Source organism: Salminus brasiliensis, chromosome 22 (genome assembly GCF_030463535.1).
Source record: "Salminus brasiliensis chromosome 22, fSalBra1.hap2, whole genome shotgun sequence".
Taxonomy (NCBI): Eukaryota; Metazoa; Chordata; class Actinopteri; order Characiformes; family Bryconidae; genus Salminus; species Salminus brasiliensis.
Genome location: NC_132899.1, coordinates 9,361,175 through 9,379,185, shown reverse-complemented (window position 1 = coordinate 9,379,185; position 18,011 = coordinate 9,361,175). Strand labels below are relative to the sequence as shown.

The window sequence follows — 18,011 nt, the reverse complement described above, 5'->3', positions numbered from 1 at the left end:
GAGGTTGAGGATAATGTTTATGTTATTGTTTATATTATTAATGGGAATGATGATTGTTACATGATGTTAATCATGATCAAAATTATAATAATGAGTTTTTTCATCTGTTACATCTGGGTTATATATATATATATATATATATATATATATATATATATATATATATATATATATATATATATATATATATATATATATATTTGGGGGGTAATTTAATGTCTTACATCACTTTGCTACTCTTTTGCTATTATTGTTTTAACAGAGAATTATGCTTTGTTTTATTAATTATTATTATTATTATTTATTATCTCTCTTACTTTATTTTATTTATTAAAGGTGCAGTTTATACACATTTTCTTGTTCTATAATTTTGTTCTCATAATTTTTTTTTATATTTTTTTATATAAGTGCTTCCATGTGTTGTGTGTTGCCATTGTGAACAAGTGAAATGCCAGAATTTAATAAATAAAACATTAATAATGAAATAATGCAAAAGTGAACTATGCCCAAGTGTATTTTTATTATTGTTGTTTATTTGTTCATTTATGTTTCTGTTGCCAACAGCAAATATATATATATATATATATATATATATATATATATATATATATATATATTTTTTTTTTTTTTTTTTTTTTTTAAGTCAGCTTCTGTTTAAGCTAAATCATATTTTTATTAGATTTATTTCTGAAGACACTGTGCCACAATGCGCAGTTTCATTCAGCCACCACCACCTTCTTGCTCTCTCAAGCCCAGATAACTGGAGGGGAATTTGAGCTGTATGAGTGAGTGTGTCATCTTGATGAAGGCTGATGATATTACACACCAGCCCACCCTCTACTACCTGTAAAATGAATCATCACATAGCTCTGAAATATCACATGTGTGTGGATCTTTATTATTATTTATTATTATTATTATTATTATCTTACAAAACCACAGAAAAACAAGAAGTGCTGAAAAGGCCTTTAATGTGTTCTACAATTCATACAATAATCACCGCAGCTACACTCTTACTGTCTCGATCCGTAATATATCATAACCGCAGCTACAGACTGATGTCTCATTTTAAATGTAGCTATAACAATATTTTCTTCTAATGAATTATTTTTATTATTAAACATTTTGGTTTATTAGGACCCCGGAACTTTAGTCTGGGGTTGTAGCGCTGGGGAAGATTTACGGCGCTGCGCGGTTGCTATGGAGACGGCAAACTAAAAAGCTAAATAATGAAAACATGAGAAGCGAGTTTCCACATTTTCTCCTTTTTTATTTACAAATTACACATTGTTAGCTAGCTGCATCCCCCCAAACGTGATAAACATACTTGCTTTAACACAGCTTTAGCTAATGAAAAGGTAAGCTATCTTATATTCAGCGTTAGCTTAGCTACTTAGCTAGTGCTAGCACCAGAGTTACCAGAGTTAAGGTCAGGACTCCTAACCTGGCTTCGTGATTCAGTGCTTCCAGCTTAATAATCAATTATTTTCTTTCTTATTCTTTAAGGATGGACTCAGAGTACCTGAAGCAGAGACTGGGCAAATGTCTGGTGGAGGGGTTGGCCGAAGTAACAGAGCAGAGACCTGCAGATCCCATTGAATTCCTGGCACAGTGGATCTACAAGTATAAGGAGAACCTGGAGAGAGCAGAATCGGTGGGTGAGATTTAGCTAACTACAACCATCATAGAAAAACCACCGCCAGTAGAATAGGAGCTGCAGATGAGCCCCAGTCAGAACCTTTGGATGAGTTCCTACATCCTACATTCCTACATCCTACATCCTACATGAGTTCCTACATGAGTTCCTACATCCTACATGAGTTCCTACATCCTACATCCTACATCCTACATGAGTTCCTACATTCCTACATCCTACATCCTACATCCTACATGAGTTCCTACATTCCTACATCCTACATCCTACATCCTACATGAGTTCCTACATCCTACATCCTACATCCTACATCCTACATGAGTTCCTACATTCCTACATCCTACATCCTACATCCTACATGAGTTCCTACATTCCTACATCCTACATCCTACATGAGTTCCTACATTCCTACATCCTACATCCTACATCCTACATGAGTTCCTACATCCTACATCCTACATCCTACATGAGTTCCTACATTCCTACATCCTACATCCTACATCCTACATGAGTTCCTACATCCTACATCCTACATCCTACATGAGTTCCTACATTCCTACATCCTACATCCTACATCCTACATGAGTTCCTACATTCCTACATTCCTACATCCTACATCCTACATGAGTTCCTACATTCCTACATCCTACATCCTACATCCTACATGAGTTCCTACATTCCTACATCCTACATCCTACATCCTACATGAGTTCCTACATTCCTACATCCTACATCCTACATCCTACATGAGTTCCTACATTCCTACATCCTACATCCTACATCCTACATGAGTTCCTACATTCCTACATCCTACATCCTACATCCTACATGAGTTCCTACATTCCTACATCCTACATCCTACATCCTACATGAGTTCCTACATTCCTACATCCTACATCCTACATCCTACATGAGTTCCTACATTCCTACATTCCTACATCCTACATCCTACATGAGTTCCTACATTCCTACATCCTACATCCTACATGAGTTCCTACATTCCTACATCCTACATCCTACATCCTACATGAGTTCCTACATTCCTACATCCTACATCCTACATGAGTTCCTACATTCCTACATCCTACATCCTACATGAGTTCCTACATTCCTACATCCTACATCCTACATCCTACATGAGTTCCTACATTCCTACATCCTACATCCTACATCCTACATGAGTTCCTACATTCCTACATCCTACATCCTACATGAGTTCCTACATTCCTACATCCTACATCCTACATCCTACATGAGTTCCTACATTCCTACATCCTACATCCTACATCCTACATGAGTTCCTACATCCTACATCCTACATCCTACATGAGTTCCTACATCCTACATCCTACATCCTACATCCTACATGAGTTCCTACATTCCTACATCCTACATCCTACATGAGTTCCTACATCCTACATCCTACATGAGTTCCTACATTCCTACATCCTACATCCTACATGAGTTCCTACATCCTACATCCTACATGAGTTCCTACATTCCTACATCCTACATCCTACATCCTACATGAGTTCCTACATTCCTACATCCTACATCCTACATCCTACATGAGTTCCTACATTCCTACATCCTACATCCTACATCCTACATGAGTTCCTACATTCCTACATCCTACATCCTACATCCTACATGAGTTCCTACATTCCTACATTCCTACATCCTACATCCTACATGAGTTCCTACATTCCTACATCCTACATCCTACATGAGTTCCTACATTCCTACATCCTACATCCTACATCCTACATGAGTTCCTACATTCCTACATCCTACATCCTACATGAGTTCCTACATTCCTACATCCTACATCCTACATGAGTTCCTACATTCCTACATCCTACATCCTACATCCTACATGAGTTCCTACATTCCTACATCCTACATCCTACATCCTACATGAGTTCCTACATTCCTACATCCTACATCCTACATGAGTTCCTACATTCCTACATCCTACATCCTACATCCTACATGAGTTCCTACATTCCTACATCCTACATCCTACATCCTACATGAGTTCCTACATCCTACATCCTACATCCTACATGAGTTCCTACATTCCTACATCCTACATCCTACATGAGTTCCTACATTCCTACATCCTACATCCTACATGAGTTCCTACATTCCTACATTCCTACATCCTACATCCTACATGAGTTCCTACATTCCTACATCCTACATCCTACATCCTACATGAGTTCCTACATTCCTACATCCTACATCCTACATCCTACATGAGTTCCTACATTCCTACATCCTACATCCTACATCCTACATGAGTTCCTACATTCCTACATCCTACATCCTACATCCTACATGAGTTCCTACATTCCTACATCCTACATCCTACATCCTACATGAGTTCCTACATTCCTACATCCTACATCCTACATCCTACATGAGTTCCTACATTCCTACATCCTACATCCTACATGAGTTCCTACATTCCTACATCCTACATCCTACATGAGTTCCTACATTCCTACATCCTACATCCTACATCCTACATGAGTTCCTACATTCCTACATTCCTACATCCTACATCCTACATGAGTTCCTACATTCCTACATCCTACATCCTACATGAGTTCCTACATTCCTACATCCTACATCCTACATGAGTTCCTACATTCCTACATCCTACATCCTACATCCTACATGAGTTCCTACATTCCTACATCCTACATCCTACATGAGTTCCTACATTCCTACATCCTACATCCTACATGAGTTCCTACATTCCTACATCCTACATCCTACATCCTACATGAGTTCCTACATTCCTACATCCTACATCCTACATGAGTTCCTACATTCCTACATCCTACATCCTACATCCTACATGAGTTCCTACATTCCTACATCCTACATCCTACATCCTACATGAGTTCCTACATTCCTACATCCTACATCCTACATCCTACATGAGTTCCTACATTCCTACATCCTACATCCTACATCCTACATGAGTTCCTACATTCCTACATCCTACATCCTACATCCTACATGAGTTCCTACATTCCTACATCCTAGCTTGCCGAGCCCTGGAATCTGCCACTGTTGGGCCCTTGAGCAAGGCCCTTTACCCTCTCTGCTCCCCGGGCGCTGGAGTTGGCTGCCCACCGCTCTGGGTGTGTGTGTGTACTCACTGCCCCTAACACATGTGTGCGTGTGAGTGTGTGTTCACTACCAGATGGGTTAAATGCGGAGGACACATTTCACTGTACAGTGACAAATACGTGCACCTTTACCTTTACAGTCTTTGTCACGAAAAGGTCTCAGCACTGGATGTGTTTTGACTGTAAAACACTAGCTATATAGGCAGAATTGTACATACAACATAATGTAAGTTATTAGGGTAAGGGTTTAAGGGCCAGTTGTCTAAAAGGTGTATAAGTATAAGACATACTGAACTAATTAATGTGACTAAGCTCTTAATGTGACCTTTCCCCAGATGGCTGCATTTAAGAAGCAGTTAGCGGGAGAGCTGGAGAGAGCCAGACAGGAGGAGCAGCATCAGAAAGAACTGAGAGAGGAGGAGGAGCGTATCAGAGCTGAACAGGTGAGCGACACAGCAGGAGAGAGATCCAGAGATGGAGTCTGAAAGAAAGAATGAAATTTGTGCCACCTGCTGGTAACGCACTGTGTCACAAACGCTGAGAGCACCCTGCTTCCTTTGCTGTCGTTTACCAGGTGTGGGGAAGTCAGTGAACCCACAAATATATCTCTATTTTTTCCTGTTTTATATAAGAAACAAAGAACACATCTACGCTGTAAATAGTAATAACTTGTTTGTGCCTCACTTGTTTTTAAGCTCAGAAAGGAGGCAGTCTCTACACCCCCACAGACTCCACCGCTGGAGCGGCCCAGGAAGTTGAACCCCCCTCAAATCCTGGAGACTGTGCTGGAGGTAGGAGATCTGACGCAAAATCAGATAATATAGAGATCTCTAATGAAAATTTGACATTAGAGAGCGCTTTTGTGAGTCTTGCAGTGAAAGAGTAGTCATTCCGCATTCAAGGTAAAGTAATACATGAAGATGACTTCTTCACATAGGTCAACAGGTGGACCTCTCTTGGTCAGTGTTTTGCTGAATTAATTATTACAGCACCTCCGGAAGGCTCTACAGTGAAGTCTGGACTCACTCCCCTTCAAGCTTTACAGGACTATCACTTAACCAACTTTATAAGTTGGTAATTTAATGTAGTCTCTATATATATTGCAAGCCTAGGGCATCTACACATGTGATTTTAGTATGAGCAGAGAATGTGTCCCTGTAGGAGAGGAGAGTACTCTAAGAACTTGAGCTGGAGCTGGGCAAATCTCTCTTGATGTACAAAGGTAGGACTGAGGAACAGGCTACAGTTCAGACCACACAAATTCTTTTTAGAATGATTTAAATGACTTATTTAATCCATTACCTGCGTAGCACACAAAAACACTACACCACAAGGTAACTGTATTCAGTCAGTAGCAGCAGAAGGATTCTCAACCATTTCCACTGGTCTCAGTGAGCAGTAAAATCTGTAGTAGTTCAGGTAGTTCAGTTCATAATTCTCTAAATAGCAGAGAGAATGTATTCTGGTTGCTGGTGCTGTTCTGCTCTTTTTACCTCATTCTAAGTACATTGACATTATTGCCTCTGCATCCTTATCTTAACACTTAATTTCAAGGGCAAAGCTGCTTCACTTGACCCTGTTGCACCATCACTTGCTGCAGAACCTGAAAGAGCAGCAGACTTTCTGCCAGAAGAGGGCGACGAACCTCCGTCGTCCAAGCTTCATTCACAGGAGGAGGTGAAGCTCCATTTCACACCACTGCTGAGAAATACTCATCATGGGAAAGATACGTGTTTGCAGGGCAGAAAGAGAAGGATCACTGATAAGCAGTGGCGGATGTGAGTAAAGGTGTAGAGAAAAGAAGAAAGGGCAGCCTTTGTATACAAATGTTAGCAGATGTATCCTGGAAATCATCCACTCCTCAGTCCACATGTGGAAACTAAGCTGCTGAAACAGCTTTTTTTAATGTATTTTGGTTGTTTGACTCCGTTTGACTGCTGGTGCTGTTCTGGTCTTTTCACTACACTCATGAGTGTATTGACAAGGCATTAATGGCTGTGCCTCTTCATCTTTACCACTTCATCTCAAGGACAACGTTGCACCATCGCTTGCTGCAGAACCAGAAGCTCCCACTGAAGCTGAGAGAGCTGCAGAGCTTCAACCAGAAGAGGGAGAGTCTCATTCACAGGATGAGGTGAAGCTCTAATTTCACACCACTGTTGAGAAACATTCATTAGGAGAGAATTACACGGCTGCAGACGAGAAAGTGAAGGATCAGCAATGAGCAGTGGCAGAAATGAGAAGTAGTCTAGAGCAAAGATGTCCCTTATTTGCATATTCCAACCTTATAGGCAGTTACATATGATAAAGAGAGGTTGGAAAATGGTGATGTTAAAATATACAATGAGCCTTTTTTAATGCATTTTGTACTACCACACAGCCATCACAGTAGGCTACTACAACAAGCTGAATACTGTCAAAGAGAAAAGAAACTGCTGAGTAAAAGTTGTAGAATTTAGCTACATGTGAATGTATCTCCAGGATGGATCCAAGCTTGTGAATCCTGCAAGCTCAGAACAGTCTGCTGATGTGGAAAGAGCATCTTCTAGAGCTGAGACTGAGGATGTGCAGAAACCTGAACAAGAACCCATGGAGAGGGTGACGTTCCATTTTATAATCATTTCTATTCAGTGCAGAAAAGGTCTGCTCAGGATAATAGAGGAAAAGGGCAATACAGAGGAGGACAGAAGAAAAGAGGAACAGTTCTGGACAAAAGGGGCTGTCTGAAGGGCTGCCTACTACATATTGGCACCAACATTTTTAAATCAGTTAAGTAGTGAGTCAATGTGAAACTTCTACTGTTTCCTGAGGTGATGTTTTGATGAGACGCCCATCTCCTCAATCTAGTAAACCAGCAAGACATGTTTGGTGTCTGAAGTTTGCTTTTTTACTTTTGCACTGAAGCTACAACCTACTGTACAGCAATGTGGCCTTCTTTTGTCCATTCTTATAGTCACCAGTGTGGCATACAGTTCTTTAGAGATTATTGAGTGAGATACACCAATCTGCCGTATCATTAATCCCACCTGCGTAATATTAAGTAGGTTTCCCTTGTGTTGCCACGACAGAACTGATCATTCGAAGCATGGGCTCCACAAGATCTCTGAAGGTGTCCAGTAGTATCTGGCATCAAGACGTTAGCAGCAGAGCCTTTAATTCTTGTAAGTTGTGAGGTGGGGCTTCCATAGATCGCATCAGTGAGCCTTAGGTGCCCATGGTCGGTTCACCAGTTGTCCCTTTTTAGAGCTCTTATGGTAGGTTCTGACCACTGCATACCAGAAACACCACACAAGAACTGCCTGATGTTTTGGAGATGTTCTGACCCAGTAATCTAGACTACAGAATTTGTCCAACCCTTCACAGATGCCACTGTAGATGATAATGTTAACACACTGTGGTGTTAATGTTCTGGTTGATCAGTGTATATTATGTAATGTGTAAATAATGTGCAGTTGGCATAATGATATTTGGCGGGGTATATGGTTTTCATTACTTGTTAGAACAAACAAATGTCCGGACTGACTATGTTAAGGTTACAGAAGAATGCAGGAACAGAAGGAAGGGCATCTTTATCTGAATCTTACTGTCTCTCCATTGTCAACTCTAATGGCGTACTGTAGGCTGCAGAAAGACAGCAGCTTCCAGATGCAAGTGGCACAGTGTCTGAGAACATGGATGGAGAAGTAAAGGATGCAGAAGTAAAGACTGATGAATCTGCATCTGAGATTCTGCCTGCCAGTCCTCTACCCCAGCCAGAGCCTAACCAGAGCCAGCTAGAAGAGAAGGTGACTGATCAAATGACATGTTTACCTGAACAATTGTGTTACAGCTTACAAAAAGATTAGCTGGCGATCATGGAGTTTAGCAGGAATTCTGTTCTTTCAGCACTCAGAAATGGTGTCAAAGTTTTGAGAGAGACTGAGACCAAGGCAAGGAAAGAGAGACTGAAGCATAGAAAGAGAGAGAGAGAGAGAGAGAGAGAGAAAGTAGTGAAACAGTGTCAGAGACGAGCTGAGGGCAAACACACAGAACTCCTTGGTTGACGTGCTCAGTGTCATTTCCTACAGCAAACAGATAACGAATCTCCGCAAGCTTCACAAAACTTCGCACACACATTCACAAAACCCAAACTTCAGAGAGAAGAAGACTAGACAGTGAAAGATCCAGGGCGAGACAGAGGTAGAAAGAGTGGACGAATGTGAAAGGAATTCTTTTGAGAAAACTTGAGAAGATGACCAGAATGTTTGTCTTTGGTCTGCTGAATCACACAGGGCCCGAATGACCAGGAGAACACACACCCCGACATGGCTGAAGACAAAACAGCTGCTGTGCTGGAGAGCAATGCTCCCAAACCGGAGGATACACACTCGGAGCCACACAAAGACACAGTAGTGAAGTTTCATGATTTTTTTAATCTCACCATGACTAAGTGTATTAGCCCCATCAAAATGCCCCCTCATACACTGTATATGAGCAGAACCAACTGGTGGAAAAATATGCTTTTATTTTAACAGGATTTAGAATAGGTCCATCTCAACCAATACAAAATAAAAGTACTTACATCAGATCATTTAAATATACCCATTTTCCATACTGTGCATATGCATTGACATAAACTAAAACAATATGAAGTACTTAATTAGCCATGAAAATAATATACTGTCACACAATTAACCAGTTTGCTAGTTCGGACCATGCCGTCAGCTTATGATGATTTGGGAGAAGACTGTATGAGAGGGGGAAGAACTCAGGGCACCTTCGGGCTGGAGTTCAGGTGGCTTCTGCTTTGTGGTAGAAGCCAGTCCCACCTCTGATATGTGGAGCCAGGAATGATATATGACCAGATAAAAGGGAGGTGTCAGGGTGGTGGACAATTGTGCAGCCTTGTCGTAGACACACGAACAAGGTAGAGATGAAATTTGTATGTTGGAGGGACTTCAGGCAGGTTCATCCTCTACTATGTTCGCCTTATTTTACATTTAAATTCTTAAAAGTATTATTAGGCGAGTTCTAATCACCCCAGAACGTTTTTCTTAATATTATTTGTGTAATTAATTTTTTAAAAAACCTTTTTTTGTTGTTTCTTCTAGGGTCTGTCTGGTAACACATGTCTGCCCTGATACTTTTTATTTTTTGCATTATTTGCCTGAATGTCATATAACTCATTATTCAAAAACTGATGATAGAACATCCATGATTAACAGGCAGCAGTTGACCAGTTTATCCTATAATACTCCAGTTTGTCACATTTCCTCAGTCACCTTAAGTTCAGTATGATTGGATTGTACTGTGTAATGTTAAATGAAATCAAATGATCTTGTCCATTTGGCACCAATACTGTGGAGCTGTATATGTATAAATGTCATCCAGTGACTTTAACCAACTTCTTACAGTCTTTCAGTTCTTTGACAGTTCATCTTTTGCCTATGAAGAATGGATGGGATGAGAAGAAGGCATACATACAGCCTTGCTGAGTCTGAGATGTTTTAATATGACACTTATTTCATTTCTTTCTGCAGGAGGAGGGTGAAGAAGAGTGAAACTGACGGATATTTGGGATTCTTCAACATTTCTATCTTTTAGAGCCATATGCTTTTAGAGCCTGATCGCTGTTATTCTCATATAAACACATAAATCTCTTCTGTGTGGTGTGACTATTTTGTGTCTGGGATTCATCACGATTAATCTGTCTTGAGCAGACTGTTCCAGAAGTCCTGGTCTTTGTCTAAGTGTTCTCTGGCAAACTTTAGTCTTCCCCTGATGTGTTTTTTTATTTATTTATTTTTTGACAGCAAGTTTGCTCTTTGCACACCTCCCATTAAATATGGTAGATGCTGTACTTTGGCATCAACTGTGGCAAGAGCTATCTGTAGATTCTGTGATGGCATTGTAGGATTGATAGAGACTTATTTGCGCATCTTAAGGTCTACCCCAGGGCTGAACTTGATAGGATGTCCTGATGTGGCCATGTTGACAATTGTTTTAAATGTTCTCCACTTGTATATGATTTAAGGGACAGTGGAACAGCTGTTTCTTTTATTGTTCTGAGGTGTTTCTAAAGTCCGTCCCACAGTTATCTGCATCTACAACCTTCTTTTTGAAGGTCTCAGAGAGCTCTCTGGATCGTATCATGGTGATCGCAGTTATGTTAACAATCAAGATCAAACTAAACAAACTAAAGGTTTAAATAAGACGGGCTTCTCCAGAATCTTCTCTAACCATGTTCTAATCATCCTCAGCTGATGTGCTGCACCTGGTTCTAATTTTAGGCATTTTTAATGGGGTGTCTTAATTTGTCCACATGTATGTTCGATAATATCCAGAAATGCTTTAGAATTGGTAAAATGATGTACTTTAATGTGCCAAGACGCTGCCAACAGAGTCACCTACCTAATAGATGCTCTATGTAAGTGTAGAGTCACAGATTTTAGGCCATTTGTAGCTACACAGTTTCTCAGCATAACGCCATTCATCCTTGGCCAGCTCCTGACCACAGGACCACTGTTATGCAGATCTTATTTGGGTGCTGGTCTTGTCCCAGCACAGCAGTGATGCTGACCTGGTCGAGGCCTGAGTGTAGAGGTCAGTGCCTCAACCAGGCTGAGAATGGTGCACCACATGAGTGTCCCTGTAGTCAAAAACTGACCATTTATGAAGGTCTAGAAAACAACCAACACAACCTGTGCAAATACAGATGAACAACAACAGAGTCTGACTGAACACCAACAAAGTGGTGCTATATTAGAGGGGTTGCTTACCCCAGTAATCTATTTCACAGGCCAACTTCTTTTGGCTTCGCTGGTGCTGATAACATTGATGTGGGCTGATGGGAGCCTTGTTCATGTGTGACCTGAATGGGAACCAGCTTGATCTTGAACTTGCTGAATCACTGAATTATGGAACGTGTGGTCAGATTAATGTGCAGAGTTCACGGTTTAATCGCCTTACACACATCGCAGCTTGTGCAACAGCAGCACACAATGCTTGGATCCATGACAAGTTACTAAACTGTCAGAAGCAGACCTCGTGAGCAGCTCCCACAGGCTGAGGGGCTTTCGAAATGGTCACAGTTGTGTAAGAAGGATCCAGATCCATAACTTCAGTGCGGTGCTGAGATTGACTGAGGTCCTGGACTGGGAACTGGCTGATTTGTCTCTGTGTCTTGGGCAGTATGAGTTTGGCTTTTGCACACTGTGAATGAAGTGCAGTGTGTACTTTTGTTCTGCTTGATTCTCCTCTGAGAGAGTGTGTGTGTGTGTGTGTGTGTGTGTTTGAGCTGAATTATGGAGCTAGTGACCCGTACTGTGGGCAGTGTGGGAGCAGTAATTGCTGAAGCTTTACGCTCTTTTACTGAGCTCTTTCTCACACAGCCACTCTGCGCAACCGTTGCTCTACTGGGGGAGACTGAGCTCAAAACACTGGAAGGAGGTGAGTGTGAGTGTGGGTACTGGTGTGGGATGAACTGTTCCCATTAGCACAGCGAAACATGGTGACATTTGGCTTACTTTCCTTTTGTGTTTTATACAGATACTACCAGTGAACTGGATTTCGTTAAAACTAGAAGACAAAAATATTTAACTGATTAGTTTTGGGGAGGATTTGATGTGTGTGTGTGTGTGTGTGTGTTTTTAAAAAGTGTTCCTATTAAAATTTGGCTGAGATGTCCGGTAATATTTGACCTAAAGACTGCTGTATAACAATGTCATAAACATGTTATGTCCAGTAATATAACAGCGTCATGTTACTATTATCAGTAACTGTCATGTTACTGGTACTGTGATGACAGTAACATCTGTAATGATGGTTACTGGTAATGGTAACATGACACTGGTATATTACTGGACGGTATATTGGTTTCTTATAGCACAGTTATGTAGGAAAGTCTTACACTATATATATATATTATACAACAGTTAGTTCCATCCATGCGAGCTGATTGGTTGAGTAGTGCTCTACCTGTGCTGATATGATAACAGAACATTTTTCCAGAAACACTGTATCACTCCTTTGAACACTGGTAACCCCAAATCTTTAGGCCTAAAAATGGCCTAAAAGGATTTAGGCAAGAGTAAATGTGAGTGGAAAGCGTAGTTTAATTAGTTGGTAGTTTAATTTGGAGCTGGAGAGGGAACTGCAGGTTGTGCAGTGAGTGAGGGGAAGAAATGCTAGAATTAATTAGCTAAAAGGTTTGTTCACGGCTTAGTTGATTTATTTTGCACTTTATTTATTTTATAAAAGTGTCGGCTCGGGTCTGCGTCCTCACAGCCGTGCTGTAGTTTGACGATAACGCACTCCTTCTTGTGTTCTATTGCTTTAGCTAATCACTCTCTACGTGTACCTAGTTTAGTTAGCTAGTTTAGTGGTTATTTGGTAGATTTTGTATTACTTACCTTAATTTATTAATTTATACAGAAAATATTTATTTCACTGTCACAAAATCTGTGGTATTTACATTTAGGTGAGATCTGGCCCATGTTCGGGGTGTGTGTGTGCACGGTACTTAGACAATTAACTGTTCACAATTAGGTCATTGCGTAATCGTTGACCATCACTACATCTGTTGTAAACATGCCCACTCACACCTTAGCGGTACTTCAGTGGTCTGCAATGATATTTAGCAACCAGTTTAAAGAATAACAAAGCACACTCCTGATGATGTATCTAGAAGGTGGGAAGAGCTTTTTTGGGATGGATTTTAGTAGAAGACTCATATTGGCTTATGTTTTTGGTGTGTGTGTGTGTGTGTGTGTGTGTGTGTGTGTGTGTGTGTGTGTGCTTACTTAGACAATGAACTGTTCACAAAGAGGTTGTGTAACCTTATGATGTTTGGTTAAAGGAACTTTCCATTCTCAGTTCAAAATGTAACCATCACTACATCTGTGGTAAACATGACTACCCACATCCCAAAGTGATGCTCCAATAGTCTCTACTGTGAGATTTACCAGTTTATAGACTATGAAAACCCTCTCCAGATGATGGATCTTGAAGGTGGGAGGAGCTTATTGAGGATTTTAAGGGGGCAGCTGTTTGGAAATATTGAAGCACTTAAAGTTAGCTAGCTGATACAAGTGCATAGCTGATGTTACTGTCACGTGTACTGCACTTCACAGGCACTCCTAAGTTGAATTGGGTATGTGACAACCATCATAAGAGTTACACTAATGCTAACTAATGCTAGCTTGTAGCTTTCAGTGGATCAGTGGCTAGGCTAGCAGTCACGAATGACATAGGTACACTATATGTCCAAATGACTGTGGAGACCCCTTCTAATGAATGCTGCATTCAGCTCCTTTAAGTTGCACCCATTTCTGACACAGATGTGCAATTGCACACACACAGCTTGTGTAGTCCCTGTAGAGAAGCATCGGAATTGGAAGAATTAGGATTGGAAACAGATAAACAGAGGTGTATAAAGCCCCCCCAGCATTGAGCTGTGGAGCAGAGGAATTGTGTTCTCGGGAATGATGGTACTCCGTTCAAATTGTTAGGGATGAGTTGGGTGGTGATCATCCAACATCCTGACATCATTAATGCTGACATCACAACATGATGTCACAGCAATGCTCCACAATTTAAAAGAAAGACAAGCAGAAGAAACTCATTTTTAATAGCCTTCATTTCAGAAAGAACAATGAATGATTAGGTGTCCCAATACTTTTGTCCATAGAGTGTATATGTGTGCATGCTGCCTGTAGTGAAAAAAAAATAACCAAAGGATATGTGCGCACACAGCCTGAGACGTAATGTAGTTAAAGCTAGTTCTTGGCCACAATGTCCCTTTAAGGCTTACATGCATATTTTTTTATTTAGAAATATTGAAGCCATTCTAAACCCCAGGTCCCTAATTCCCAGATTAGGCCTTGGCATGTATGAGTGAGGGAAATGAGACCAAAGGTCATGATATAAAAATGGAGGATTTGCAGACTCCTATTTTTTTGAGTTTTGACCTTTTGTGGCCAGCATGTTTCTGTAGCTGCGTTCTCAGACTGTGTAATTCACAAATGCTCAGTGCAGCCTGATGATCCAAGGATTTAACCCTCTGAGTGTCTTCCTTCTTTCTCGTTCAGAAGAGTGTGTGTTTAAAGCACGTGAGCTGTGGGAGAGGACGGGGGCTGTGATCATGGCTGTGAGGAGGCCTGGATGATTCCTGTGCAGAGAGGTGAATCACTCTAACACTGTGTCAAACAGGACAGGAAACTGCTGCCCTGAAACTGAAACTCTTAAAAAAGAAGGTTCAATTCTTAATGGAGCCATAAGTGGTTCCTCTCTGGTATCTCTCAAGGAACCATAGGTAGCAGCTTGATTATTGAACTAGGCCCATTAGATCAGCTCCACCTACCATACAGGAGCACTTTGTAGTTCTATAATTACAGACTCTAGTTCATCTGTTTCTCTGCATACTTTGTTAGTCTCCTTTTACCCTGTTCTTCAATGGTCAGGACCCCAAAGGACCACCACAGAGCAGGTAGTATTTGGTTGGTGGTCATTCTCAGCACTGCAGGGACACTGACTGACATGGTGGTGGTGTGTTAGTGTGTGTTGTGCTTGTACGAGTGGATGAGACATAGTAGTGCTGCTGGAGTGTTTCCCATCCACACTGTGTCCACTCACTGTCCACTCTATTCTTACTGACACTCCTACCTTCACCTTGTAGATGTAAAGTTAAACACATAAAAGAGGGTGCATTTAAAGAAGTCGAGGATCCGATAAGAAAGCTTTAAAACAGAAGAAGGTGTGTGACTCCATGTCTGTGTGTGTGTATATAGGAAGCCTCTGAGCTGTCCTCTCTGAGACCCCAGCTAGACGCTTTGGGGGTTCCTCTGTATGCAGTGGTTAAAGAGAACGTTGGGACTGAGATCCAGAACTTCAGACCTTACTTTAACGGAGAAATCTTCCTGGATGAAAAGGTGCCAACTCATTTAGCTTAACTATTATTATTATTATTATTATTATTATTCACCCAGTAACACAGATTTAGCACACATGAAGTTGTTGGTGCTTCTCATCAATAACACTGTGTTGTTGTTTTTCCTTTAGTGATCAAAAGGGAAATATTTAGCAATCAATGAAATGTCTGCATTTGTTGCTGATATATGATACATACATAAATAAATAGATAGATATTGTGAAGATTATTTAGAGCAATATATCCACCCTGTGTGAGTACATTGCGTTAACAACTGAGATTAAATGTAGTTATTTTTAATGAAATTGAGCTGTGGAGCCTCTGAAACTGAATTATGAATAATCCTCAGTTCTCCTCAAGTTTCTTAGTGAGACATTTTATACGTGTGTTTTTCAGAGGGGTTTCTATGGGCCGAGAGAGCGAAGGATGGGTCTGTTTGGGTTTCTGCGTGTAGGAGTATGGAGGAGTGGATGGAGAGCATTTCAGAATGGATACTGGGGGAACGTGTGGGGAGAGGGCTTTGTCCTGGGGGGAGTTTATGTCATCGGCCCAAGACACCAGGTCTGTCCTATTATTTTCCTCAAAGCCAAAGACACAGTTTTAAGCACCTGTAAAAATATAAAAGAAAATCTGTAGGCAAGGGGGACCAGGAGGGGTTAACATGGGCCCCATATAGACTGTACACTAGCACATTGGGCCTAGTTGGGATCCGAGTGATATTAAGACAGGCTGTAATGATTGAACTTATTTGAGAAGACCAAAAACAAGCCCCCTAAAACAAGCCTGTATAAGCCCACTTAGAGCCTATGTCCATCTGGAACCTACCTAGCCTATATTCCACCCATGTAAGCTCCACATGAGCATGTTTGCTGGTAAATAAGTGTTACCCAGCCAACATGCTTATCTGAGGCTCACTTGGGTTTTTCTTGGGATCCAGTTGGGCTTCCCAAATGGGCCCCATAGTTACAGCCCACTTTATTTCCCCATGGGTCCATCTAGGTCCCATATGCAGTTTCCAACTCAGATTGGGCCCATGTTTAACACTCCCTGGTCCCATCTCTGACCTGGTGGGCATCCATACATGGGGCCTAAATGGGTGGAACTTTCTGGTTCCCAGTTGGACTATTCCTACTGGCCCCACATGGGCATGTTAGCTGGGTAAAATTTATTTATACAGACACGAGTCACAAAGAGCTTTACAAAGAAGTTGCTTAGTGTAAAATGTAATAAAATTCACGCCAAACAAAATGAGAGAATGTGGAACAGATGGGACACTCAGCTTATTTGACCTAAAAGGGCCCAATGATGAATAGCTGTAAATCACCCAAATAAACAGGAGCCTGACGGTGCAATGCTCAATCAGACTTTCCATGTAAGACATTCAATAGATTTTGTTTGTTTGTTTTCTCAGGGTGTGATGTTAGAGCACAGGGAAATGGAGTTCGGAGACAAAGTGAAAACATCTGAGGTCATCCAAGCTGTGAAACGGATCCAGAATGAATTTCTGCCCCTCCGTCTGAGATAGACACCATGCCACCACGCTCAGTGCTGTTAGCTGACTCCATAACTCTGGACTGTGACTTTCCATTACTGGAATATGATGACCTTGTATTGCACTCTTACAAATAAAGGTGCTACAATTGGTAAACTGGTAATTACATCTTCTTTAGGCCTATAAAAGGTACAGAAATGGTTCTTCATGAAACCAAACATGGTTCCTCTAAGGATTCTGTCACTCGCAGAACCCTCCGTAGCACCTTTATTTGTATTTGTGTGTAACAACAGACTAGAGCTGGAATGTGTTATCGTCTTCTAAAGAAGATGTGTGTGGCTGTGGCTGTTGGTGTGTGCTTTATGTGTATGTGTTTCTGAGAGTGTGTTTATGACAGGCTGACTCTAAGCTCCTACGAGGGAGCAGTCTTGATGCTCCATACTCTAAACACATCATATTCACTCCACACACAAACAAACACACACACACACACACTACTGTAGAATGCTTGGGAACATATTGATCAGCTGCCGATTAAGCCATAAAGTCTCATTAGAGCAAATGCGAACTCATGAAATATGTCCTTAAAAATACTCGCTGTCCACTTCATTAAAATCTGCTACCCTGTATGTCCTCTCAGTGACCCCTTTATGAACACCATCAGAAAGAGACTGCTCAAGTTAGATGGGAGGTCCTGTCATGGCATTTTTAGAATTCTTGGTGACTGGTCTGCTCATGGGCTGAACTTGCTGGGACGGCCTGACCTGATCATGTTTGTAGTTGTTCTAAATCGTCTCCACTTGTAAGTATTTAGTG

General features: G+C 41.1%; 2 protein-coding genes across 4 annotated transcripts; both read left to right on the top strand.

The window, feature by feature from the left end:
• Positions 1-1,186: 1,186 nt before the first annotated feature.
• On the top strand, positions 1,187-10,436 carry dydc2 (DPY30 domain containing 2). 3 transcript variants are annotated; one of them, XM_072667315.1, is made up of 10 exons: positions 1,187-1,358; positions 1,507-1,654; positions 5,133-5,240; positions 5,493-5,588; positions 6,352-6,474; positions 6,827-6,931; positions 7,279-7,395; positions 8,418-8,582; positions 9,069-9,185; positions 10,317-10,436. In XM_072667315.1, exons 1-10 carry the CDS (start codon positions 1,351-1,353, stop codon positions 10,335-10,337), a joined length of 1,008 nt encoding a protein of 335 aa, XP_072523416.1. In that variant the 5' UTR covers positions 1,187-1,350; the 3' UTR covers positions 10,338-10,436. The 3 variants fall into 3 exon arrangements, with proteins under 3 accessions (XP_072523416.1, XP_072523415.1, XP_072523417.1); XM_072667314.1 differs by having other exon boundaries at positions 9,069-9,188; XM_072667316.1 differs by lacking the exon at positions 6,352-6,474 and having other exon boundaries at positions 9,069-9,188.
• A 1,424-nt stretch (positions 10,437-11,860) lies between these two features.
• On the top strand, positions 11,861-17,824 carry selenou1b (selenoprotein U1b). The gene is made up of 5 exons (XM_072667319.1): positions 11,861-12,225; positions 14,865-14,956; positions 15,564-15,704; positions 16,100-16,264; positions 17,115-17,824. The coding sequence occupies exons 1-5, from the start codon at positions 12,081-12,083 to the stop codon at positions 17,226-17,228; spliced, it is 657 nt and encodes a 218-aa protein (XP_072523420.1). The 5' UTR covers positions 11,861-12,080; the 3' UTR covers positions 17,229-17,824.
• Positions 17,825-18,011: the final 187 nt, after the last annotated feature.

Excerpts from the sequence above, each read along its gene's own strand:
- dydc2 (XM_072667314.1), top strand. Across the intron at positions 5,241-5,492 it reads AGCGTATCAGAGCTGAACAG|CTCAGAAAGGAGGCAGTCTC; the intron begins GTGAGCGACACA and ends CTTGTTTTTAAG. Across the intron at positions 8,583-9,068 it reads AGAGCCAGCTAGAAGAGAAG|GGCCCGAATGACCAGGAGAA; the intron begins GTGACTGATCAA and ends TGAATCACACAG.